This window comes from Tachyglossus aculeatus, chromosome 14 (assembly GCF_015852505.1).
Source record: "Tachyglossus aculeatus isolate mTacAcu1 chromosome 14, mTacAcu1.pri, whole genome shotgun sequence".
Classification (NCBI taxonomy): Eukaryota; Metazoa; Chordata; class Mammalia; order Monotremata; family Tachyglossidae; genus Tachyglossus; species Tachyglossus aculeatus.
Window position 1 is genome coordinate 1,345,851 of NC_052079.1, and position 26,127 is coordinate 1,371,977.

At 48.6% G+C, this 26,127-nt stretch overlaps 1 protein-coding gene across 1 annotated transcript; it reads left to right on the top strand.

Annotated features, from left to right (window-relative positions):
• Positions 1-4,278: 4,278 nt before the first annotated feature.
• CCDC198 (coiled-coil domain containing 198) lies at positions 4,279-25,414 on the top strand. The gene is made up of 6 exons (XM_038756639.1): positions 4,279-4,521; positions 10,036-10,118; positions 18,582-18,659; positions 19,997-20,095; positions 22,863-23,025; positions 23,477-25,414. Exons 1-6 carry the CDS (start codon positions 4,341-4,343, stop codon positions 23,683-23,685), a joined length of 813 nt encoding a protein of 270 aa, XP_038612567.1. The 5' UTR covers positions 4,279-4,340; the 3' UTR covers positions 23,686-25,414.
• Positions 25,415-26,127: the final 713 nt, after the last annotated feature.

A 26,127-nucleotide genomic window follows, 5' to 3' on the forward strand; every position in this document is an offset into this window, starting at 1 on the left:
TTCTAATGCCGGCTCTGCCGCTTGTGTGCTGTGTGACCTTGGGCAAGTCTCTGAACTTCTCTGGGCCTCAGTTACCTCATCTGTGAAATGGGGATTGAGATGGTGAGCCCCACAGGGGACAGGGAATGTATCCAACCTGATTTGCTCGTGGCACATAGTAAGCACTTAAATACCACAATTATTATTATTAGTATTAAGGCTCCCTCTCCCTGTTGTTCTCTCTTAATAGGAGAAATGGAGGCAGGTTGGGAAGGAAGAGCCATCTGGGGTCAACATTCCAGGCAATAAGGAATGCGGAGAACTTCACGGGTTAGTAGCCTCTGCCGGGGAATGGAACACCAATGACTGGAATTTTCAAATGCCTAAATGGGTGTATCTCAACACCCAGCCGTTTCCCACCGGGATCACTCCCGCGTGCGGGGCGATGGGGAGAACGTGCCCCCTCCTAAAATTGGCTACACCATTCATTCATTCAATCATATTTATTGAGCGCTTACTGTGTGCAGAGCACTGTACTAAACGCTTGGGAAGTACAATCAATCAATCGTATTTATTGAGCGCTTACCGTGTGCAGAACACTCTACTAAGCGCTTGGCAAGTCCAAGTTGGCAACATCTAGGGACGGTCCCTACCCAGTAGCGGCCTCACAGTCTAGAAGGGGGAGACAGAGAACAAAACATATTAACAAAATAAAACAAATAGAATAGATATGTACAAGTAAAATAGAGTACTAAATACGTACAAACGTATATACATATATACAAGTGCTGTGGGGAAGGGAAGGAAGGTAGACCAGTTCCTCCACCCGTCCCTTCCCGCTTGGGGTGTCCGCTACCACTCAGACTATGGCTGCTTGAAAAACAGTAACCGCTTCTCCGTGAATGATTTGAATTGGGACTGTGTCGCCATCCATGAATTAAACAGAAAGCGTGTAGTAGGACGTGTCCCAGAGAGTTTCCGTTGCAAGGCTTAGTAGGTTTGTGATCTCAATGAGATACTGAGTGCTTAGTACACTGCTCTGCACACAGTAAGCGCTCAATAAACACGATTGAATGAATGAAGAAAGCATGCACAGGGGGACAAGGTGACTATGGGTTTCAGCGTCCATGTCGATGGCATTATCGAGCCCTTACCGGAAGCCCAGCCTGCTTTCAATCTGGTCGCTCAGTCAGTTCCTTCTCGTCTTAATTGTCCTACAATATTTATTGAGCACCCAGTGGGTGCCACCATTCAATCTGTTGGGTAGGGACTGTCTCTGTATGTTGCCAATTTGTACTTCCCAAACGCTTAGTACAGTGCTCTGCACATAGTAAGTGCTCAATAAATACGATTGATGATGATGATGCTTACTGTGTGCAGAGCACTGTACTAAGCGCTTGGGAGAGTACGATACAAGAATAAACAGACACTTTCCCCGCCCATAGCAAGCTTGCAGTCTGAAGGGGGAGACGGACCTTGATAATAATAATAATAATAATAATGGCATTTATTAAGCACTTACTATGTGCAAAGCACTGTTCTAAGCGCTGGGGAGGTTACAAGGTGATCAGGTTGTCCCACAGGGGGCTCACAGTCTTCATCCCCATTTGACAGATGGGGGAACTGAGGCCCAGAGAAGTGAAGTGACTCGCCCAAAGTCACCCAGCTGACAATTGGGGTTTGAACCCGTGACCTCTGACTCCAAAGCCCGGGCTCTTTCCACTGAACCACGCTGCTTCTGGCGATGTAAATAAATAAATGACTGATCTGGACATAAGCGGTGTGGGGCTGGGAGGGGGAGAATCAATCAATCAATCGTATTTATTAAGCGCTTACTGTGTGCAGAGCACTGTACTAAGCGCTTGGGAAGTCCAAGTTGGCAACATAGAGAGACAGTCCCTACCCAACAGCGGGCTTACAGTCTAGAAGATGAATAAAGGGAGCCAGTCAGGGCGACGCAGAAGGGAGTGGGAGAAGAGGAAAGGAGGGCTCAGTCAGGGGAGGCCTCTTGGAGGAGGTGGGCCTTCAATAAGGTTTTTAAGGGAGGGGAATAATTGTCTGTCAACTCTGCTCCCTGTAAGGACGGTCCACCCTTCTGAGGACCCTCCCTCAGGCCGAGACCAGTTGCCCCCGGCCACGGCGAAGTAGTAACAGATGGGGGCCGGTTCCCAGCAGCGTCTGTCGTTCGTCTTACAATCTTAAAGTCCTTTCCGCATTTCCTGCCCTAAGTGTGTTTTTACTCACCAGCAGGCCGCCTTTCAGATGGTCCCTGCTTCACGGATCATCCGTCGATCCAGCCCCAGCCTGTTTTGGAAGCATCAGGTGACATGTTTATTTATAAGGTTTAATTTATGTCCCGTAGAGTTACACATTCCTGCTCAGCCCCTTTCATTCATTCATTCAGTCGCGTTTATTGAGCGCTTGCTGGGTGCAGAGCACTGGACTAAGCGCTTGGGAAGTCCAAGTCGGCAACATCTAGAGACGGTCCTTACCCGACAGCGGGCTCACAGTCTAGAAGGGGGAGACAGAGAATGAAACAAAACATATTAACAAAATAAAATAAATAGAATAAATATGTACAAATAAAATAGAGTAATAAATACGTACAAACCTATATACGTATATACAGGTGGTGTGGGGAGGGGAAGGAGGTGAGGAGGGGGAGAGAAATGGCTCCCCCATTTCTTCCCAGCTCCTTGCAACCTCACCTTTCAGACAGGTTTCCCCTCGGCCTTTTATTCATGGTGTTTCCTAAGCGCTTACTTTGTGCCAAACACTGTTCGAAGCGCCGGGTTAGGTACCGGTTAATTAGGCTCGACCCAGTCCCTGCTCCGCGTGGGGCAGCGAAGTCTAAGAAGGAGGGCGGTTAGGAGGCGCAGGGAAGTGAACCGGCTTACCCAAAGTCACACGGCATGTGGCGGAATTAGAACCCAGGCCCTCTGACTCCCCAGGCCTGCGCTCTTTGAACTAGGCCACGCTGTTTCTCCAACATCGGGGCTGGAACCTGTATATATGTTTGTACATATTTATTACTCTATTTTACTTGTACATATCTATTCTATTTTATTTTGTGAGTATGTTTGGTTTTGTTCTCTGTCTCCCCCTTTTAGACTGTGAGCCCACTGGACCTCAGTTCCCTCGTTTGTAAAGTGGGGATGAAGACTGTGAGCCCCACGTGGGACAACCTGATCGCCTTGTATCTACCCCAGCGCTTAGAACAGTCCTTGGCACATACTAAGCGCTTAACAAATACCAACATTATTATTACCTTTACCGTTTCCTTTTCCTACTTGGAGGGAAAATCCAGAGGGAAAGGGAACACCGCTTCATTCATTCATTCATTCAGTCGTATTTATTGAGTGCTTACTGTGTGCAGAGCACTGTACTAAGCGCTTGGGAAGTCCAAGTTGGCAACATATAGAGACGGTCCCTACCCATCAGCAGGCTCATAGTCATCTGAGCCTAGCACTCCTCTCTGTTCCCACCCTCTTCCTCCCGCTAAAGCTGCTTAAGTTTGAGAGCAGGACACTCTGGGAGAAACAGTGTGGCCTAGTGATTAGAGCACAAGCCCGGAAATCAGAGGACATGGGCTCTAATCCCGGCTCCCCTATTTGTCTGCTGTGTGACCTCGGGCGAGTCACTTCGTTTCTCCAATCCTCAGTTATCTCCTCTGTAAAACGGGGACGAAGGCCGCGAGCCCCATGTGGGACATGGATTGTACCGACCCGATTATCTTGAATCATCATCAATCGTATTTATTGAGCGCTTACTGCAGCGCACTGTACTAAGCGCTTGGGAAGTACAAATTGGCAACATCTAGAGACAGTCCCTACCCAACAGTGGGCTCACAGTCTAAAAGGGGGAGACAGAGGACAAAACCAAACATACTAACAAAATAAAATAAATAGAATAGATAAATCTTGAATCTATCCCAGTGCGTAATACCGTGCCGGGCTCGTAGCGAGTGCTTAACAAATACCATTTGAAAAGGGGGAAAAAAAGGTCAGAGCTCAGTGAGCAGCTGCAGGAGTGGGACAGACCGGGCTTTTCCCCACCTCCTCTGTGGCCAGTGGAGCCCAGTTTACTGATGAGTAGAGGCCAGAGTCCTCCAGCCTTCGTGCCTGGAGCGGAGCCGGGTGGAACAAGTTAGCCCGTCAATATTTAACCGGACCCGCTGGCTCTGGAATCGGGAGGGAGGGGGGTATCTATGGAAACCCGATGCCCAGGCGGGATTCCGGGTTGGGGGGGGGGACGCATTTGTGTGGAGCCGGGCCCGGGACCACGTCCTGAAGGAAACCTGGCCGAGCGGCTCCGCTCGCCTCGGCGTGAAGTCCTCCACGGCCCGCGGCGGCTCCCCGGGGATGGGGTCCGGCTCCTCGCGGACTCACCCGAAGGTGACCCGGGTGGCCCCCCTGCACAGCCGCGACGCTCAGGTGGAAGGGTGTAACTTGGGCACCTCATCTGGGCCGCGGGGAGAGATCGACCGGTTTGAAAGGCAGCTGCCGCCTCTGAGACAGCCTTGGTACGGACGCTACGCGGCAGGTAATAATAATCATGGTATTTGTTAAGCGCTTACTAGGTGCAATCAATTGTATTTATTGAACGCCTACTGTGTGCAGAGCACTGTACTGAGCGCTTGGGAAGTACAAGATACTTGTAAGTACACTTACACTTGTACTTACAAGTATGGACTTGTAAGTCCATACACTCCCAGCACGAGGCCTCTTCTGCCGCTACTAAGAAGCGGGAAGAGTCCCCTAAAATCTGGTAACTCCTAAGACAATAATAATAATAATAATAGTGGTATTTGTTGAGCGCTTACTATGTGCCAAGCACTGTTCTAAGCGCTGGGGTAGATACAAGGTAATCAGGTTGTCCCCCGTAGGGCTCACAGTCTTCATAATAATAATAACGATGGCATTTATTAAGCGCTTACTATGTGCAAAGCCCTGTTCTAAGCGCTGGGGTAGATACAAGGTAATCAGGTTGTCCCCCGTGGGGCTCACAGTCTTCCTCCCCATTTTCCAGATGAGGGAACTGAGGCCCAGAGAAGTGAACTGACTTGCCCAAAGTCACCCATCTGACACGTGGCGGAGCCGGGATTTGAACCCATGACCTCTGACTCCACTGAGCCACAGCGAGCCCCTTCAAAGGGTCTGCCGCTGTCTGCACACTCCCCTGTAAGCCCGTTGTCAGGTAGGGACCGTCTCTATATGTTGCCAAGTTGGACTTCCCAAGCACTTAGTACAGTGCTCTGCACACAGTAAGTGCTCAATAAATACGATTGATTGACTGAATGAATGAATGAAGCCTCTTTCGCGGCTACTGAGAGGCGGGAATAATAATAATAATAATAATAATAATAATGGCATTTATTAAGTGCTTACTATGTGCAGAGCACTGTTCTAAGCACTGGGGAATTTACAAGGTGATCAGGTTGTCCCATGTGGGGCTCACAGTCTTAATCCCCATTTTCCAGATGAGGTAACTGAGGCCCAAAGAAGTGAAGTGACTTGCCCAAGCACTGTTCTAAGCGCTGGGGAGGTTCCAAGGCGATCAGGTTGTCCCACGGGGGGGGCTCACGGTTTTTAAGCCCCATTTTTCAGATGAGGCCTGGAGAAGTGAAGTGACTTGCCCACAGTCACCCAGCTGACAGTTGGCGGAGCCGGGATTTGAACCCATGACCTCTGACTCCAGAGCTCGGGCTCTTTCCACTGAGCCACGGTGCTTCGCCTGGTGTGAGGTAATCTCACACCAGGGCCCCCGTTGGCTGTAGTGAGGCTGTTGGGGGGCTCCAAGACGAGGATGGTGGAGGGGGTGTGGGCCTGAGGAAGCGATGCAGGATTTGCCGGCCCCCCCTGCCCTGTCAGTCGTTCATTCAGTCGTATTTATTGAGCACTTACTGTGTGCGGAGCGCTGTACTAAGCGCTTGGGAAGTACAAGTCGGTGACATGCCCGTCCCAACAGGTGGTCCTTTGTGTCCTCACGTGAGCTGTCAGCAGGGCCAGGCCTTGTTCTCATTCTGGCCTCCTTAATGGAGAGTGACAGTGATGATAATAATAGTAATCATCATTACCGTTATTATTATGGTACTTGTTGAGCACTTACTATGTACCAAGCACTGTTCCAAGCACAGTACAGGTTAACCAGTTTGGACACAGTCCCTGCCCCACATGGGGCTCAAACTCGTAATCCCCATTTTACAGTTGAGGTAACTGAAGCCCAGAGAAGTTAAGTGACTTGCCCACGGTCACACAGCAGACACGTGGAAGAGCTGGGATTAGAACCCAGGTCTTTCCGATTCCCAGGCCCACGGTGTATCCCCTATGCCGCGCCGCTTTCCTAAGGCTCAAGGCTAGGGCTGGTGGAGAACACGGATGTCATCCATCCAAGAGAAGCAGCGGGGCTCGGCGGAAAGAGCCCGGGCTTCGGAGTCTGAGGTCGTGGGTTCAAATCCCAGCTCCGCCAGTTGTCAGCTGGGTGACTTTGGGCAAGTCGCTTCACTTCTCTGGGCCTCAGTTCCCTCATCTGTAAAATGGGGATGAAGACTGTGAGCCCCTCGTGGGACCACCTGATCACCTTGTAACCTCCCCAGTGCTTAGAACAGTGCTTTGCACTGAGTAAGCGCTTAATAAATGCCATCATTATTATTATTATCCATCTCCACAAGCCAGAAAGCGGCTGTCTAAAATGCCGCTAAATCTTGGATGGAAGCAGAGGGTGCGGAGAAACTGATGACTGTGTGAGCAAGGTGGGGGAGACATTTTTCTCTCTCTGGAGAAAGATGAATCAGATTATATTTTGATTGAAAGAGCATTCCTTTCAGGCCTTGACGCTCCGAAGAGCTAAGAAGATTCAAATAGCTTCTAGGTGTAAAGGATTAAGCAGGAGGAATGGATTTTGTGTTAATCACTGCATGCTCAATGTCACTGTTCTCTAAAGTGAATTTTGGAGCCCAGACTATGGGACCGTCTCTATATGTTGCCAACTTGTACTTCCCAAGCGCTTAGTGCAGTGCTCTGCACACAGCAAGCCCTCAATAAATACGATTGAATAAACGATTGAATGGATGGGAGTGGATGGGATGTTTTCCCCCCTCCCCAGGCTCGCCCTGTTGCTCTTTCGCTTAGGAAGGGCAATTTAGACGGCAGGATTACAGGCCTGTTGGAGAGCCCTTGTGTCTGAAGGAAATGTGGATTGGCTCTCGATGTTCTGTGGGCTGACATCAAAGTAATAGAAGTTTTACTTCTATTTATTCTGATGACTTGACACCTGTCCACATGTTTTATTTTATTGTCTGTCTCCCCCTTCTAGACTGTGAGCCCGCTGTTGGGTAGGGACCGTCTCTATATGTTGCCAACTTGGACTTCCCAAGCGCCTAGTGCAGTGCTCTGCACACAGAAAGTGCTCAATAAATACGATTGAATGAATGAATGAATGAATGACAGGCGACGGCGACTGTTCCAGTTCGGCCAGATGGAACCAAGGGCTCTTCACGAAGCAGATGAACGATCGTCAGCCCAAGTGGCGTTTTCTTCATTCATTCCATTCAATCGTATTTATTGAGCACTTGCTGTGTGCAAAGCACTATACTGAGCACTTGGGAGAGTACAGCAGACACGTTCCTTGCCCACAACGAGCCTACAGTCTAGATGACTAGTTTTCCGCCGTGTAGTCTAGATCAATAACAAAAGGGCCTATCCCCTGGAAGGCTGGAGAGCATGAATTCCACCTCATTCATTCAATCGTATTTATTGAGCGCTTACTGTGTGCAGAGCACTGTACTAAGCACCTCCTAAAGGCCTCCTGCCTAGAGAGACCACTTAAAGGATTTCATGATAGTTTGGTTTCCATTAGGTGGTCAATGGCTCAATGTCTTTAATGGTCAACTTTCTAAGATTTTTCCCCACAGTTTCTCTGTCAGATGCTTTGATGTCCCAACTGCTCATCTGAACACAGAACTTGCGTGGCTCAGTGGGAAAGAGCCCGGGCTTTGGAGTCAGAGGTCATGGGTTCAAATCCCGGCTCTGCCCATTGACAGCTGGGTGACTTTGGGCAAGTCACTTCACTTCTCTGGGCCTCAGTGACCTCACCTGTAAAATGGGGGTGAAGACTGTGAGCCCCCCCCATGGGACAACTTGATCACCTTGTAATCTCCCCAGTGCTTAGAACAGTGTTTTGCACATAGTAAGCACTTAATAAATGGCCATTATAAAAAAACTTGGAACCTTAAGTGACAAAGGAGCATCCGGTCGGGAAGCAGCACGGTCCGATAGGAAAAGCATGGAGCTGAGAGTCCGAAGACCCAGGTTTTAGTTCCGACTCTGCCCCCTGGCCTGGGGGAAATCACTTAACCTCTATAGGCCTCAGCTGCCTCATCTGTAAAATGGGGGTGATGACGATAACCACCTCTTAGGTTATGAGCTCCGCACGGGTTGGGGTCTCTGTCCAATCTGCTTCCTTTGTATTTACCTCAGTGTTTAGCACCGAGTAGCATTTAATAAATGCCATCAGGAAAGAACCGAACTAGAAAAGCCATTCTGGTAACATTTCTTTTATTATCATCATCAATCGTATTTATTGAGCGCTTACTATGTGCAGAGCACTGTACTAAGTGCTTGGGAAGTACAAATTGGCAACATATACAGACAGTCCCTACCCAACAGTGGGCTCACAGTCTTTAGTGTTTGTAATCACTCAAGTGTACTAAAGATAATGAAAGGGACCAGGAAATTGCCGCTCTATTGCAAAAAGAGGCAGAGGAGATTCTTTGAAAGCTCTGCCACTGAAATACATTCCAATGTTGTTGTTTTTTTAATGGCATTTATTGAGTGCTTACTATATGCAAAGCACTGTTCTAAGCGCTGGGGAGGTTACAAGGTGATCAGGTTGTCCCACGGGGGGCTCACAGTCTTAATCCCCATTTGACAGATGAGGTAACAGGCACAGAGAAGTGAAGTGACATGCCCAGAGTCACACAGCTGACGATTGGCGGAGCCGGGATTTGAACCCATGACCTCTGACTCCAAAGCCCGGGCTTTTTCCACTGAGCCACGCTGCTTCTCTTAGCTGACAAAAAGACAACGGCGGATTGAACTCATTCCCACTTAGCCGGCCCCTCACATCTCCAATCCCACAAACATAACATTGAGCACCTGGTGTGACTCTCACGGTTCCTCAGGAAGCCAAAGGCCATTGTGGGCGGCCCCGGCAGGTGAGATCCGTGGCAGCGCCAACACACACAGCTCCTTAGCATCCAGGAAGCATCCCCCCCTCCTTCCTCTCCCCCTCCTCCCCCCTCCATCCCCCCATCTTACCTCCTTCCCTTCCCCATAGCACCTGTATATATGTATATACATATATACATATTTATTACTCTATTTTACCTGTACATATCTATTCTATTTATTTTATTTTGTTAATATGTTTGGTTTTGTTCTCTGTCTCCCCCTTCTAGACTGTGAGCCCACTGTTGGGTAGGGACCGTCTCTATATGTTGCCAACTTGTACTTCCCAAGCGCTTAGTACAGTGCTCTGCACGCAGTAAGCGCTCAATAAATACGATTGATGATGATGATGATCCAGGAAAGTTATAATGCTTCTTCTGTCTTGTCTAACATGTCCACACCTCTGCTGTAAATCCTGCTCTTCCTCTAAAAATCTGCCCTTGGGGAATCTCTGCCCTCCCAGGTGCGAACATTGGGGACATTTGCTGAAAGGGAAACGCAGGAGGCCGTGAGAATAATAATAATAATAATAATAATAATAATAATAATAATAATAATAATGTTGGTATTGGTTAAGCGCTTACTATGTGCCAAGCACTGTTCTAAGCGCTGAGAAGAGCAGGGGCTACTGGCTGGCAGTTTCTGGTTCACGATGGGTCTGTGCTGAGACAATCTGTTGCTTCGTTTGGCCTCTGCTTCTGGCCAGGAGGTTGACTAAGGCAGAAATAGAAATTAGAAAAGATATGTCATCTTTATTAGCCAAACCAAACTAATACTGTGATCCTGTGAAAATGTTTGACCGTTCCTTATTTTCTCTCACTCCATCCAGTGCCCGGGGCCATGTCTTTGGACACCTCACCGGAGAACAGAGGAACAAGCATTATTAAAAGTCATCCACCACGGAGACTGCAGGTAAGGTGCCTAAGAAATAAGGGATTCCTTGGATTTCACGGTCACATCCCTTTTGAACGCTCGTAATTTCAGAGGGAGGTTGGTGATTTCATCGATTTGCCAACCTGCTGCCGTTCCTGATGGACTGTTCCCTAACTTCCCATACCGTTTTGGGCTCTCGTTCATCTTTGTGTAATTATTGCCCGTAGAAAGTCAACGGGGGTGAGCATTCAAACCAGAATGGGCCGTAAAAATTAAGGCTCATTATGCTTCATCCACAGATTTGTCATTATCTGTGTGTGGTAGTTATTGTACTATCAGTGGCCACTCTCTGGGGACAACAGGCACATTGACCACCCCAAGCACGCACGCACACCCGTATCAGTCGGTCAATCCATCAACGAGCACTTAGTGCGGGAGAGTATAATATCACAGAGGTGGTAGACACATTCCCTGCTCACAATGAGCTTCCAGTATAGAAGGGACTGTATGAACTTCCTATATGATCCTTTTAGACTGTGAGCCCACTGTTGGGTCGGGGCCGTCTCTATACGTTGCCAACTTGGACTTCCCAAGCGCTTAGTACAGTGCTCTGCACACAGTAAGTGCTCAATAAATGCGATTGATTGATCAATCGATCGATCTGGACTCCCAGCCTCGCTCACCCCAGTTCTCTGGCCGCACCGGAGAGTTTCCCCTCAGGGACGGGAAGAGAACCAAAATGGTGGCTCTGTGACTGGCGTACTTTTAGAAGGCTCTTCCCTCCCATCCGCTGTCATCATCATCATCATCAATCGTATTTATTGAGCGCTTACTATGTGCAGAGCACTGTACTAAGCGCTTGGGAAGTACAAATTGGCAACATATAGAGACAGTCCCTACCCAACAGTGGGCTCACAGTGTAAAAGGGGGAGACAGAGAACAAAACCAAACATACTAACAAAATAAAATAAATCATCATTAGTCGTATTTATTGAGCGCTTACTATGTGCAGAGCACTGGACTAAGCGCTTGGGAAGTCCAAGTTGGCAACATATAGAGACAGTCCCTACCCAACAGTGGGCTCACAGTGTAAAAGGGAGAGACAGAGAACAAAACCAAACATACTAACAAAATAAAATAAATAGAATAGATATGTACAAATAAATTAAATAAATAGAGTAAAAAAATATGTACAAACATATATACAAATATACAGGTGCTGTGGGGAAGGGAGGGAGGTAAGATGGGGGGATGGAGAGGGGGACGAGGGGGACGAGTCCCCACTTTCAACCCGTCCGACCCGTTGTGCCCCACAAAGATTGGCACCAATAGTCTCCACACCATTTTTTTGGTCTGAATACAGTGACTAAAGGTAACCAGAAAACGGTCAGTTGTCGTCTTCAGTGTGTTTGTACACGTGATCTGAGGGTTGTCACGTGGAGCTTCGAAGGAAAGAAACAAAAATAAGGTTCCCAGTAGTGTATTTCTGGCTGCTAATAAGCCATCGCATCGCCAGCTTGTTGAAATGCTTAGACCAGACCTTTCTCTGATGCCCAAATTTAGTCTATTTTCTCCTTTTAAAAGCCAGGCCGTCAGTGCTCCATATGTTGTTTGTGTTTTCTCTGTTTCGTGGCTTATGGCAGCGCGGCGCTAAAATGATTACTTGGTTTTAGTCATGTACTCTTCTCCTCGTGCTTATGATTTTAAGGACTAGGTTAGAACACGCCTGTAGCTGTACTCTCCCAAGTGCTTAATACAGTGCTCTGCAAACAGTGCTCACTCTAAACACCACAGGTAGACTGGTTGACTATTAGATCCAATAGTCGTTGCTCCCTAACCTTCACCAGGATGGCTCCTCCGGCCATGATCTCCGAAGAGACTCTTTATTAGAGGAAACGACTATGGGTGAGAAACAGCGTGGCTCAGTGGAAAGAGCCCGGGCTTTGGAGTCAGAGGTCGTGGGTTCTAATCCAGCTGTGTGACTTTGGGCAAGTCAACTTCTCTGGGCCTCAGTGACCTCATCTGTAAACTGGGGATGAAGACCGTGAGCCCCCCGTGGGACAACCTGATCACCTTGTACCCTCCCCAGCGTTTAGAACAGTGCTTTGCACATAGTAAGCACTTAATAAATGCCATCATTATTCTTATTATTACTATCACTGAGCAAGTGAGGACTTAGAAGGTTTTTCTCCTCCAGCCCCTGGCCTTTGGGCTGGCCCGTAACTGAACGATGCCGGACAAATAGTTTCATCCCCCATTCTTGTTTCCCCAACAGGCGGTTTCACAGGTCCCTGGGGTAACTCACACCGATGTGAACCACCTGCCACAAAATCCTAATCCCTTTAGATTGTAAACTCATTGTGGGCAAGGAATGTGTCTGTTGTATTGTTATATGTACTTAGAACAGTGCTGTGCACACAGTAAGCGCCCAATAAACACAATTGACTGACTGCCTGCACGCTTCTTACGGGTAGGAGCGTGACTTTTGTTGCTCCTGTCGAAGTAATGGTATATAATAAACCCTTACTCTGTGCCCTGCCGTTGGTCCCATGGAAAGAGAACCAGGAGAGCTGGGTTCAAGTCCTGGCTAGACTATTCATCAATCGGATTTATTGAGCGCTTGATGAATTTGCTACTTGCTAATAGACTGTTTGCTGGGGCTGTATCATTAATAGTGAAGAACCAACCAAGGAGTTCCCAAAGTCTCAGGACTGAAACAATTATTCTTGACAGGAGACTCCTTTATCAATAATAATAATAATAATGGTATTGGTTAAGCGCTTGGGTAGATACAAGGCAGTCAGGTTGGACACAATCCCTGTCCCACATGGGGCTCACACTGTTAATCCCCATTTTACAGATGAGATAACTGAGGCACAAGTGAAGTGACTTGACCAAGGTCACACAGCAGACTTATGGCAGAGCCAGGATTAGAACCCACATCCTCTGAGTCCCAGGCCCGGGCTCTTTCCAGTAGGCCATGCTCCTTGAACATGGATGACATACACGATAAACAGTTAATAATAATAATAATAATAATAATTGGCATTTGTTAAGCGCTTACTATGTGCAAAGCACTGTTCTAAGCGCTTGGGAGGATACAGGGTGATCAGGTTGTCCCACGTGGGGCTCACAGTCTTAATCCCCATTTTACAGATGAGGTAACTGAGGCCCAGGGAAGTTAAGTGACTTGCCCATGATCACACAGCAGACACGTGGCAGAGTCGGGATTCAAACCCATGACCTCTGCCTCCAAAGCCCGTGCTCTTTCCACTGAGCCATGCTGCAGTCTCTGTTCCACATGGATCTTAGTGGGAGAGGGGAGAGACACACACCCACACAACACACACCCACACAACCCCAGGAATAAATTACAGGGACACTGACAACATTCGAGTGTCACCTTCTGACAATGAAAAGCCATCATTTCCCAGAGGAGCTGGTATTTCATGAATATCCCATCTCTGCTAGCAAACATCTTATCTCTTCCATGAAACCGCAGAGTTCACATCTAAATTTAACTCCTCTCAAGTTAAACAAATTTGAGACAGCCCCTGCCCTTAAAGAGTCTACAGTCAAACCGGGATGAAATGGGAATTCCCTTTTCCCTGAGAGTCTTCAATTATAAAATCCAACTAAAAGGAGCAAGAAGGGAAGTGGAATGGTGAGTCTTCCCATATGGGAATAGGGAAGAGGAACGTGAGTGTAGACTATTGTAAATGGTAACATTTGATATGATTAGTTTGGCAAAATCTTTGTCTCTTGTTCCAGTGGGAGTGGGATTGGAGCCAATTGGAAAGCTTATTTATATATTATTAATAATAATAATAATAATAATAATAATAATAATAACAATTGTGGCCTTTAAGCCCTATGTGCCAGGCACTGGGGTGGATATAAGCAAGTCGGGTGGAACACAGTTCCTGTCCCACACGGGGCTTACAGTCTTAATCCCCATTTTACAGATGAGGTAACTGAGGCCCAGAGAAGTGAAGTGATTTGCCCAAGGCCACACAGCAGACAAGTGGCAGAGCTGGGTTTAGAACCCATAACCTTCTGACTCCCAGTATGTGCAGAGCGCTGCACTAAGAGTTTGAGGGAGGACAATATAACAGACAAATTCTCTGAGTGAGCATGAGTGTGCAAGAATGAAGGACAGTTTACATATCCTTCATTACTGAAAACAGTAATAATAATAATAATAATAATGGTAATAATAATGGCATTTATTAAGCGCTTACTATGTGCAAAGCACTGTTCTAAGCGCTGGGGAGGTTACAAGGTGATCAGGTTGTCCCACAGAGGGCTTACAGTCAATCCCCATTTTCCAGATGAGGGAACTGAGGCCCAGAGAAGTGAAGTGACTTGCCCAAAGTCACACAGCTGACAGTTGGCAGAGCTGGGATTTGAACCCACAACCTCTGACTCCAAAGCCCGGGCTCTTTCCACTGAGCCACGCTGCTTCTCTACTTGAAAAGCGCTTACTATGTGCCAAGCACTTTTAAGTACTGGGCGGAGAAACAAGTTAATCAGGTTGGACACAGTCCCTGTCCCACTTGGGACTCAAAGTTTTAATCCTCGTTTTAGTACTGAGGTAAGAGACACAGAGAAGTGAAGTGACTTGTCCAAGGACACAGGGCAGACAAGTGGCGGCGCTGGGATGAGAACCCAGGTCCTTCTGACTCCCAGGAGCGGGCCCTAACCATTAGGCCAGTGGGCCCATGGGTAGGACCCATCCCGGCTCCGCCAATTGTCAGCTGTGTGACTCTGGGCAAGTCACTTCACTTCTCTGGGCCTCAGTTCCCTCACCTTTAAAATGGGGATGAAGACCGTGAGCCCCCCGTGGGACAACCTGATCACCTTGTAACCTCCCCAGCGCTTAGAACAGTGCTTTGCATATAGTAAGCGCTTAATAAATGCCATCATTATTGTTTGTACATATTTATTACTCTATTTATTTTGCTTGTACATATCTATTCTATTTACTTTATTTTGTTAGTATGTTTGGTTTTGTTCTCTGTCTCCCCCTTTTAGACTGTGAGCCCACTGTTGGGTAGGGACTGTCTCTAGATGTTGCCAATTTGTACTTCCCAAGCGCTTAGGACAGTGCTCTGCACATAGTAAGCGCTCAATAAATACGATTGATGATGATGATGATGATGATTAGGACCAAAACGTCATCAGCGAGAGAACCTCCACGATTCGCTTCACTTCTCTGGGCCTCGGTTCCCTCATCTGTAAAATGGGGATTAAGACTGTGAGCCCCATGGTGGGGGGCAGGGGCTGGGTCCAGCTCGATTTGCATCTCTCCACCCTAGCGCTTACTACAGTGCCTGGCACATAGCGCCTGGTGCTTAACAAATACCATAATTAGTAGTAGTAATATTCTGAGCTCACTTTCTGCACAGGATTTGTGTTTGGGGTGATGTGGGGTGAAGTCCACCCTCTCCTCCCGCAGGAGCACGGGATTAACTTGTATCTCCCCCAGCGTTTAGAACGATGCTGGGCACATAATAATAATAATAATAATAATAATAATAATAATAATAATGGCATTTGTTACTTTATTACTATTACTAAAATATTACTTATTTCTTACTATACTATAGTATAGTATTACTATTACTATTTCAGCGCTTAGAACAGTGCTTTGCACATAGTAAGCGCTTAATAAATGCCATCATTATTATTACTACAATATTACTTATTTCTTACTATGTGCAAAGCACTGTTCTAAGCGCTGGGGAGGTTACAAGGTGATCAGGTTGTTCCACGGGGAGCACCCGGTTTTAATCCCCATTTTACAGATGAGGTCACTGAGGCACAGAAGTGAAGTGACGTGCCCAAAGTCACCCAGTTGACAGTTGGCGGAGCCGGGATTTGTACCCAAGACCTCTGACTCCAAAGCCCGGGCTCTTTCCTCTGAGCCACGCTGCTTCTCTTAAACCCACATACTAAGCGCTTAACGAGTATCATCACTTTTATATGAGAAGCAGCGTGGCTCAGTGGAAAGAGTAGGGGCTTTGGAGTCAGAGGTCATGGGTTCAAGTCCTGGCTCCGCCAACTGTCAGCTTACCAAGCACTGTACTAAGCACTGGGATAGATAATAATAATAATAATAATGTTGGTATTTGTTAAGCGCGTACTATGCGCAAAGATAGATGCAATGCAATGGGCTTTTCACTGAATACAAACTTTTTCTCCTATTTGTTATACACTTACATACCCTTCCAAGACTTCCTTCACTTTAAACTATATGAATATTTTCCTTTACCACGTTTCTCCACTCTACATATCAGCTCTCTTCACCTGTTGCTACTCAGTTCATGTTCTTTATTCCTCCGAAGCTCACCTTTATAACCGAACTCCCCTTTCATTTTTGCCTACCTATAACCCCTTGATCACACTGCTCATCCGGAGATGAACACGGGAGAAGCAGCATGGCATAGTGGCTAGAGCACAGGCTTGGGAGTCATGGGTTCTAATCCTGTCTTCTGTGTGACCTTGGGCAACTCACTTTGCTTCTCTGGGCCTCAGTGACTTCATCTGGAAAATGGGGATGAAGACTGTGAGCCCCCCCCGTGGGACAACCTGATCACCTTGTAACCACCCCAGCGCTTAGAACGGTGCTTTGCACATAGTAAGCGCTTAAAAAATGCCATCATTATTATTATTATTATTTGGACAAGTCACTTTGCTTCTCTGGGCCTCGGTTCCCTCATCTGTAAATTGGGGATGAAGACCGTGAGCCCCATGTGGGACAACCTGATCGCCTTGTATCCCCCCCCAGCGCTTAGAACAGTGCTTGGCACATAGTAAGTGCTTAACAAATACCAAAATTATTCTTATTCTTATATACAGGGGCTGGGGGGGGAGAAGGGGGCTCTATATTTGTATGTATTTATTTCTCTATTTATTTTATTTGTACATATTTAGTCTATTTTATTTTGTTAACAGGTTTTGTTTTGTTGTCTGTCTCCCCCTTCTAGACTGTGAGCCCGCTGGTGGGTAGAGACCGTCTCTAGATGTTGCCAACTTGGACTTCCCAAGCGCTTAGTACAGTGCTCTGCACACAGTAAGCGCTCAATAAATACGATTGAATGAATGAATGAATGAATGATCTGAGCGTCCAGAGATGGCTGCTGCCACCTAGTGGCCCTTACGGAGTAAAGCTGCTCTAGTTTCTTTCCAGGCCCCGCAGAACCCAGGGGATAATAATAATAATAATAATAATAATAAAAATAATAATAGCATTTATTAAGCGCTTACTATGTGCAAAGCACTGTTCTAAGCGCTGTGGAGGTTACAAGGTGGTCAGGTTGTCCCACGGGGGGCTCACAGTCTTCATGAGAAGCCACGTGGTTCAGTGGAAAGAGCCCGGGCTCTGGAGTCAGAGGTCGTGGGTTGAGATCCCCACTTCGCCAATTGTCGGCTGTGTGACCTTGGTCATGTCACTTCACTTCTCTGGGCCTCAGGGGCCTCATCTGGAAAATGGGGATGAAGACTGTGAGCCCCCCATGGGGCAACCTGATCACCTTGTAACCTCCCTAGTGCTTAGAACAGTGCTTGGCACATAGTAAGTGCTTAATGAATGCATTATTATTGTTATTATCATTCTCTGGGCCTCAGTTCCCTCATCTGGAAAATGGGGATGAAGACTGTGAGCCCCTCATGGGACAACTTGATCACCCTGTAACCTCCCCAGCACTTAGAACAGTGTTTAGCACATAGTAAGCACTTAATAAATGCCATCATCATTATTACTATTATTATTATCATTCTTTGGGCCTCAGTTCCCTCATCTGGAAAATGGGGATGAAGACTCTGAGCCCCCCGTGGGACAACTTGATCACCTTGTAACCTCCCCACCGCTTAGAACAGTGCTTGGCACATAGTAAGCGCTTAATAAATGCCATCATTATCATTATTATTCCTCCCCATTTTACAGATGTAACTGAGGCCCAGAGAAGTGAAGTGACTTGCCCAAAGTCCCACAGCTGCCAATTGGCGGAGCCGGGATTTGAACCCACGACCTCTGACTCCCAAGCCCGGGCTCTTTCCACTGAGCCACGCTGATCCAAGGGGAGGGTCACCCCTTCACAGGATTCTCCTTGTAGGCCAACAGGATTAGAACCCATGTCCTTCTGCCTCTCAGGCTCCTGCTCTTCCACTAGCGGCTTCTCTCTTTCATCAACCTCCGTCACCTGGGGCTGGGTTACTCCAATTACCCCACACATTGCAATAGACTGATTCCTTGAAACCTATGATGGGTCCTTTTTTTACAAAAAAAAAGCACAAAAAACATTTCTCTCTATGCAGGCAGGGAATGCGGCTCCTAACTCAATCCTAGCATACGCTCCCAAGGGCTTAGTACAGTGCTCCGCCCACCGTGAGCACTCAATATATACCACGGATCGAAACGAACAGCAACAAGAGCGTTTGTGTGGCTCTCGCCGTCTTGGGTTGAGACATACTAAACGCTTGTTCGTGTTGGATTTGCAGATGCTGGAGCCCGCCGGCCCACCGCAAGCACGAGGCCGCCTGATCCAGCGCGAGACAGCGGTAGCCCCCAAAACCAAGGTAAGTGCCGGGGGCTTGGCTCCGGGGTCCCCCTCTCCCCCACTTTTAGACTGTGAGCCCGCTGTTGGGTAGGGACCGTCTCTATATGTTGCCAACTTGTACTTCCCAAGCGCTTAGTCCAGTGCTCTGCACACAGGAAGCGCTCAATAAATACGACTGATTGATTGATTGAAAGAAATCCGATCCTGGAAAATCAATCCGGGGCAGTTGATCCGATCCTCCTGCCTCTCGGCCGCTCCCGCCGCCATCCGCCACGTGTCTCGCTGTCAAGCGCTTACTACAGTGCTCTGCACACAGTAAGCGCTCGATAAATACGATTGAATTGAATGAATGGGCTGACCTCCTTCACCGGCCTCGGCTCCTAGAAACGAGGCCCTTTTCGGCTCCTCCAAATCCCATCCCCACTTCTCAATCTTAGGGACTATAGTACGGCTTTTTTATGGTTTCTATAAAACTCTTAGTAGGTACTAAGAACTGGTGTAGATCCAATTTAATCAGATTGAACACAGTCCCTGTCCCACATGGGGCTCACGGATTAAGTGGGAGGGAGAACCGGTATTTAATCCCCATTTTACAGATAATAATAATAATAATAATGATGGCATTTATTAAGCACTTACTATGCGCAAAGCACTGTTCGAAGCGCTGGGGTGGTTACAAGGTGATGAGGTTGTCCCACGGGGGGCTCACAGTCTTCATCCCCATTTGACAGATGAGGCAGAAGTGAAGTGACTTGTCCGAAGTCACACAGCTGACAATTGGCGGAGCCGGGATTTGAACCCCTGACCTCTGACTCCAAAGCCCGGGCTCTTTCCACTGAGCCACGCTGCTTCTACAGATGAGGAAAGTGAGGCACAGAGAAGTTAAGTGACCTCCCCAAGGTCACACTGCAGGCGACTTGGGTCCTCTGACTCCCAGCCTTGCCCTTTTCCCTTCCGAGCCATGCTGCTTTTTGATAATTATGGTATTTGCTAAGCGCTTAATATGTGCCAAGCACAGCGCTGCTTCTCTTTGCAAAATGAGGCCATGAGAGCTCACGTTACCTGATGCTTGGGGATGTTCCCTCTACTAGCTGTGGTCCAGAAATTTCCCCAAACCTTTCCGGACTCGAATGGCTTTTCCCACCCTCGTCACCACTTCCCCGGTGCCGGATCCCACGCGCACTTACCACCGGCTGCGGCGAGAAACAGCCCACCCCAGGAGAGCCGGAGGGGTCTTGCTTTCCGGGAGGTTCTGGGGGAGCTGGCTTTCTGTTCCTGGTGTTGGATTTCTGCGCTGGGAACACTGGACGTCACGCTTGGCCCCTGATCCACACTTTTTCTGTTCTCGTATGGTAGGAGCTGGAAAAGAGAATGCAGAGTGTCAAACACCCACTGGGAAAGAGGCAGTATTTACACAAGATGCAGATGCTTGAGATGAACAGGAAGAGACAAGAGGTAAGAGTAATAATTATGGTACTCGTTAAGCACTTTCTCTGTACTAAGCGCTAGGGTAGATACAAGTTAATCAGGTCGGACACAGTCCCTGTTCCACATGGGGCTCTCAGTCTTAATCCCCGTTTTTTTTACAAGTGAGGAAACTGAGGCCCAAAGAAGGCAAGTGACTTGCCCAAGGTCACACGTGGCAGAGCTGGGATTAGAACCCATGACCTTCCATGCTCTATCCACTCTGCCATGCTGAAGGACCCTTCCCCTCTCCACTTCTGTTCCAAAGGCCCATCCATTCCCCACCCCATCCCCGAGTTCAGCTACTGGGTGTGTATGTCCAGCTAAAAGAAATATCATCATCAATCATCAATCGTATTTATTGAGCGCTTACTATGTGCAGGGCACTGTACTAAGCGCTTGGGAAGTACAAATTGGCAACATATAGAGACAGTCCCTACCCAACAGTGGGCTCACAGTCTAAATATCGTCACCAACCGAGGGGCAGGAAGAAAACAGAGAGCGCTAAGGGTGACCTGGGCAAAATTCTCTGGTTCCAAGCCTTTTGGCGGAGGGTTTTCTGCCCCATTTCTCCTAAATTACAATGGCCACCACCGAAGCTGTGTTGAAACTTTTCGGGCTTAGCCTGAAGAGCTTTGCGATGGATAGACTAGTTTTACCACCCCAGCCAGGCCCCCACGGGTGGAATCCAATGCCTTTGTCTTTAGGTTGAAGCAGCGTGGCTCATTGGAAAGAGCCCGGGCTTTGGAGTCAGAGGTCATGGGTTCGAATTCCGGGTCCGCCACATGTCTGCTGTGTGACCTTGGGCAAGTCACTTAACTTCTCTGAGCCTCAGTTCCCTCATCTGTAAAATGGGGATTAAGACTGTGAGCCCCACGTGGGACAACTTGATCACCTTGTATCCCCCCCAGTGCTTAGAACAGTGCTCTGCACATACTAAGCACTTAAATGCCATCATTATTACTTAGGTTCTTATTATGCATCAAGTGCTGGACTAGACAAAAGCTAATCAGCTCAGCACAGCCCCCGTCCCACCCAGGAATCGCAATAGCAGAGGCAGGAAGAGCAGGGATCCTGCTGCCTTTTCACAGAAAAGGAAACTGAGGCTCAGAGAAGTGACTTGCCCGAGGCGATACAGCCCATCAGCAGCAGAGCTGGGACTAGAACCCAGGTCTCCTTACTTCCGAGCTCTTCCCACCAGGCCGGACTGACTTTAAAAAGGCGAACAGAATTCTGTTCTCAGTTCCAAAGCTACATCTGCCCTAGTTATCATCATCATCAATCGTATTTATTGAGCGCTTACTATGTGCAGAGCACTGTACTAAGCGCTTGGGAAGTACAAATTGGCAACACATAGAGACAGTCCCTACCCAACAGTGGGCTCACAGTCTAAAAGGGGGAGGCAGAGAACAAAACCAAACATACCAACAAAATAAAATAAATAGGATAGATATGTACAAGTAAAATAGAGTAATAAATATGTACAACCATATATACATATATACAGGTTATCTGCCCACGGTCTTTCTTTTCTGTAAACCCGCCATCCCCGCCCTCTTTTCACCCTCCAAACTCGGGACGGCCCGCTTTCCCGGCCGTGCCGTTTAGAGGATCCCGGGAATTTTGCTGCAACAACCTGGAGCCGGTGCGTCGCGACTGAGAACCGATTTCTGTCGTTGGCCTCTTCCCGCTCTTTGCCTCTCGTTGGACCCAGGCGTCCCCCACCACCTGTCGCAGGTCCACGCTTGGGCACGTTCGCTAACTCTTCCCTGTGTCTGCCGCTTCCTCGCCTCTTCCTCTCCCGCTAGGCCGCAAGCTCCCCGGAGGCAGGAATCACGTCCTCTCCGTTGTTGTCTCCCAAGGGCCTCGGAGGGTGCTCGGCCCCAAGAAGGCTCTCGCTAAATCGTATCGACTGTTCACAAACCCTTTGTATTGTACCATACTGTCCAGAAACATCGCCGTTCAGGCCGATCTTTTAATTGATCGAGCCGCAGTATTTAATGATTGGCCATTATTTTAGAGGGAGTTCTTCAGATTCAAAATATGATTATCCCATACTGCAAGATTCTGATTTAGAGAAAACTCCAATACAATTCAGATTATAAAACGCTGCCGGAATCACCGTTAGTTCATTTAGAGAAGCAGCGTGGCTCAGTGGAAAGAGCCCGGGCTTTGGAGTCAGAGGTCATGGGTTCCAATGCCGGCTCCGCCACTTGTCAGCTGGGTGACTTTGGGCAAGTCACTTAACTTCTCTGGGCCTCAGTTCCCTCATCTGTAAAATGGGGATGAAGACTGTGAGCCCCCCATGGGACGATGTGATCACCTTGTAACCTCCCCAGCGCTTAGAACAGTGCTTTGCACATAGTAAGCGCTTAATAAATGCCATTATTATTATTATTATTTCCTGCGGTCCGTTAGCACGACGCGCCTCTAGTCCCTCAGCATCCTCCCTCGCTGTCGCTCTGCCCCCATAGTACAGTGCTCTGCACACAGTAAGCGCTCAATAAATACGACTGATTGATTGATTGATCGATCTCCGCTGTCTCTGCGGCTTTCCGGTCCGCCTCCCGAATCCCTGTCCCTCGGTTTGTCGTCTCCTGCTGAACCTTCCCCGTCTTCGGTTCCCTCCGGCCCCGCTCCTCCGTCTCGGGACAGGCTACCCTGCTGCCTCACCGGCTCGGGCTCTCCCACCGGCCTCCCGCGTGCTGCAGGAAAGCTCGGTACCCCAGCGCTTACTGAGCGGACGGGTCCCTTGCAGGCCCAGGCGGAACTGAAGAGAAACCTGCAGCGGGAGTCCAGGATTGGGAAACAGAAAGCGAGGGAACGCAGAGGAAAGAAACCCTTCGTGAACCTTCCGGGAAACAGGGGCTGGGAAGACCTCGCCACTCCGGAGCCTCCCGGGACCCTCTCCGCAGACTGGGGTGAGTTGGGTCGCTGTCGGGGGAGACGAGACGTCGCGGTCCGCGCGCCCGCGACCCCGCCGGTCCGCTGTTCGGTCTGCAAACTGGCGGCACGAGCCTTGATGTGTGTGATGGATGTGCGCGCTCTGCTCTGAGCCGCCCTCCCTCCTGTTTCCCAAGTCCTATGGGTGCAGAGGGGCAGAGTTTCAGAAGCAGCGTGGCTTAGTGGCTAGAGCCCAGGCCTGGGACTCAGAAGGATCGTGGCTCCACTACAACTCTGCTGGGTGACCTTGGGCAAGTCACTTCACTGGGCCTCAGTTCCCTCTTCTGTAAAACGGGGATGAAGACTGGGAGCCCCATGGGGGGCAGGGACTCTGTCCCACCTACTTCTGTACTCCAGCGCTTGGAACAGTGCATGACACGTAGTAAGTGCTTAACGAGTACCATAATTACGATGATGATTATTATTCAGGAAGCCCCTGGGATGGAGAATTGGGGGCATGTCAGCCCGGCGGTAAAGCAGAACGCTGGCTGACGCAGCGGGCCGACCGTGAGCTCCCGTGGGACGCTTCCAGCTCCGACTCCGATGGGGAGGCAGAGGAAAGGAAGAAGCCCCGCGCCCTGGTGAGGACCAAGACGGAGAGGATTCCGCTTTGGGATGAGTTCTTCGATCAAGAGTGAGCGGCTCGGGGCACGGCAGGAGAGCGGGCGGAAGGGCTCCACTCCCTGCGGCCCCCACTTCCACCGCCATAGGACACCCTCCAAAGAACCCCAGGCTAAGCGCTGGGGTGGGTATGAGACAATCAGATCAGACACAACCCCACCTGGGACTCTCGATAACCTGAGCAGGATTCCTATCCCTGTTTTACAGATAAGTAGAAGCCCAGAGAGGTTAAGTGATCGGCCCGATTCGCACAGCAGGTCCACGGCAAAGCCGGGATTAATTGTAAATGTGGAATTTGTTAAGCGCTTGCTCTGTGCCAGGCACTGTTCCGAGCACCGGGGTGGATACAGGCAAACCGTGTTGGACGCAATTCGTGTCCCGCATGAGGTCACGTGTTAACCACCATTTTGTAGTTGAGGTAACAGGCACAGAGAAGTGAAGTGACTTGTCCGAGGTCACACAGCGGACGAGTGGTGGAGGCTGGATTAGAACCCAGGTCCTTCTGACCCCAAGGCCCGGGCCCTCAACCCGTTCCTATCCCCGCTGACTTCACCTCTGGAGTCCGAAAGAGGCAAGGAAAACAGTGACTTGGCCCTGGATGCTACGGACAGGAGAGGGTTCTTAAAGACGGGCCCCGTTTCCCCCGCTGCTGCCCGTCCCGTGACTCTCCACGCCTGGATGGCCCCCGCACTGGGGAAAGGCTTCTCTGAAAGTTGAGAGACAACTTCAGGGGAGCAACTGCCTCCGCTAATCAAGAAAGTATCATGAAGCGCTGACTGTGGAGGAAGGTGCCTGGCTGGCTGAGGGATGGGGCTTCCGACTGAGGGGATTCCCACCCCTGCATGTAGGAATCCTGGGCTAAAACAAGAAGAATCAAACCGAGGAAACATCTTATACGCTGACATATACGTTGCCCATTCCGTAGCGTGGCGACTCATGCCACTGTGTACTTTCCCACTCATTTACTACATCCACCGAGTGCTCCATAAATACCATTCTTACCACTAAACCATCTGAAAAACCCAGCAGGGACCACTGCTCTTCACCACATTCACCACCAACGAATAAACAGCTTTTAACATGTTTGTTCAGTGGCTTGTCCTTGTAGACGCCTCAGGGGGAATTTCAGTCTTTTCTGTATTAGCTGGAGTGCCCTTACTGCTTGGCCTATTTCCAGCCCTTTGCTCCTTCTACTCACTCTTGTAGGATTAAGATTAAGCTAAAATTAGGGTGAGGGTGGGCCTCAATTTCCCTTTAGCCTCTTGACAGTCTGCCCCTTCTTTTGTACTTCCACTAGCCTGGGAAAATGCCTTTGCTTCTGAATCAGGAGCCTCCTTTCTTTCCAACACCATCTCAAAACCCCACATTTTCCAGTTCTGAGGACTGGAATTTTGAGGATTTATTTAGGTTGGAAGACAGACAACTCTTCTAAGCCTTCAATATTTCCTGCTGGACAATTACGTTTCTATGCCAAACCCTCACCACAGCCGATTCATCTTCAAAGCCCTAACCTCCCAGTAGTAACCAGTTAATCCCGCCCGTCCTGTCTGCCAAACCAGCAAGGCTACTGCCCCGATTACAGACAAGAAACACCAACAGCTGTTCATGGAGTCACCACAATTGCATAGCTTAACTGGCAGCCCGCTTCAAGGAAAAGCCAGCACTCTCATCCACTCTAAACATCTTAATGGAATCGTAAAAACTAAACTGAACACTCTGATCTGACCACTCTAGTGAAGGTTTTTACCTACTAGTCTAATAATGGAAAAAAAAAAAATCAAAGTTCAACTGGATTCCTCTTGAAATTCAAGGAAACTGTTTTTTCGTAACAGTTTCCCGGGGGCCGAGAATACATTTCTACCAATTGAAAGCAGTCACGTTTCTCTGACTCGAAGGTTGGCATTGAATATATGGATCCATCCAACCAATTGAACAGCAGATCTGATTAACATAAAGGGGAATTGCTCTCTGGATCCTAAATGCCACAAGCGCTTAGTACAGTGCTCTGCACACGGTAAGCGCTCAATAAATACGATTGAATGAATGAATGAATAAATAAGGGAGATTTCTCTCCCACCTCTCATTGGACTTGAACAAAATCACTGCCACAGTTTGGGCTTTTCGGAAGCCGGTCGAGATATGTGGGAGCACTGCAGTTTGAGGAACTGTAAATTTACAAATTTCAGGTTTAAAGAGAAAAGACTTACATTCATTTTAACTTCCTCATGAGAGACCAGCCCACTGAGAGCAGGCTTGTGTTAAAGAAATCAATGCCGGGTTCCTAGGAAAATGGTACAGAACAGCTACGATTAGAAGCTATAAAACATTCTCAAGTTTCTTGAGGGACATTAAAAATGGGGTCTATCATTAATGTACGGAAGCAGAGGGCATATTACTAGATAGTGAATGATCAGCCGGGAAGCAGCGTGGCTCAGTGGAAAGAGCACGGGCTTGGGAGT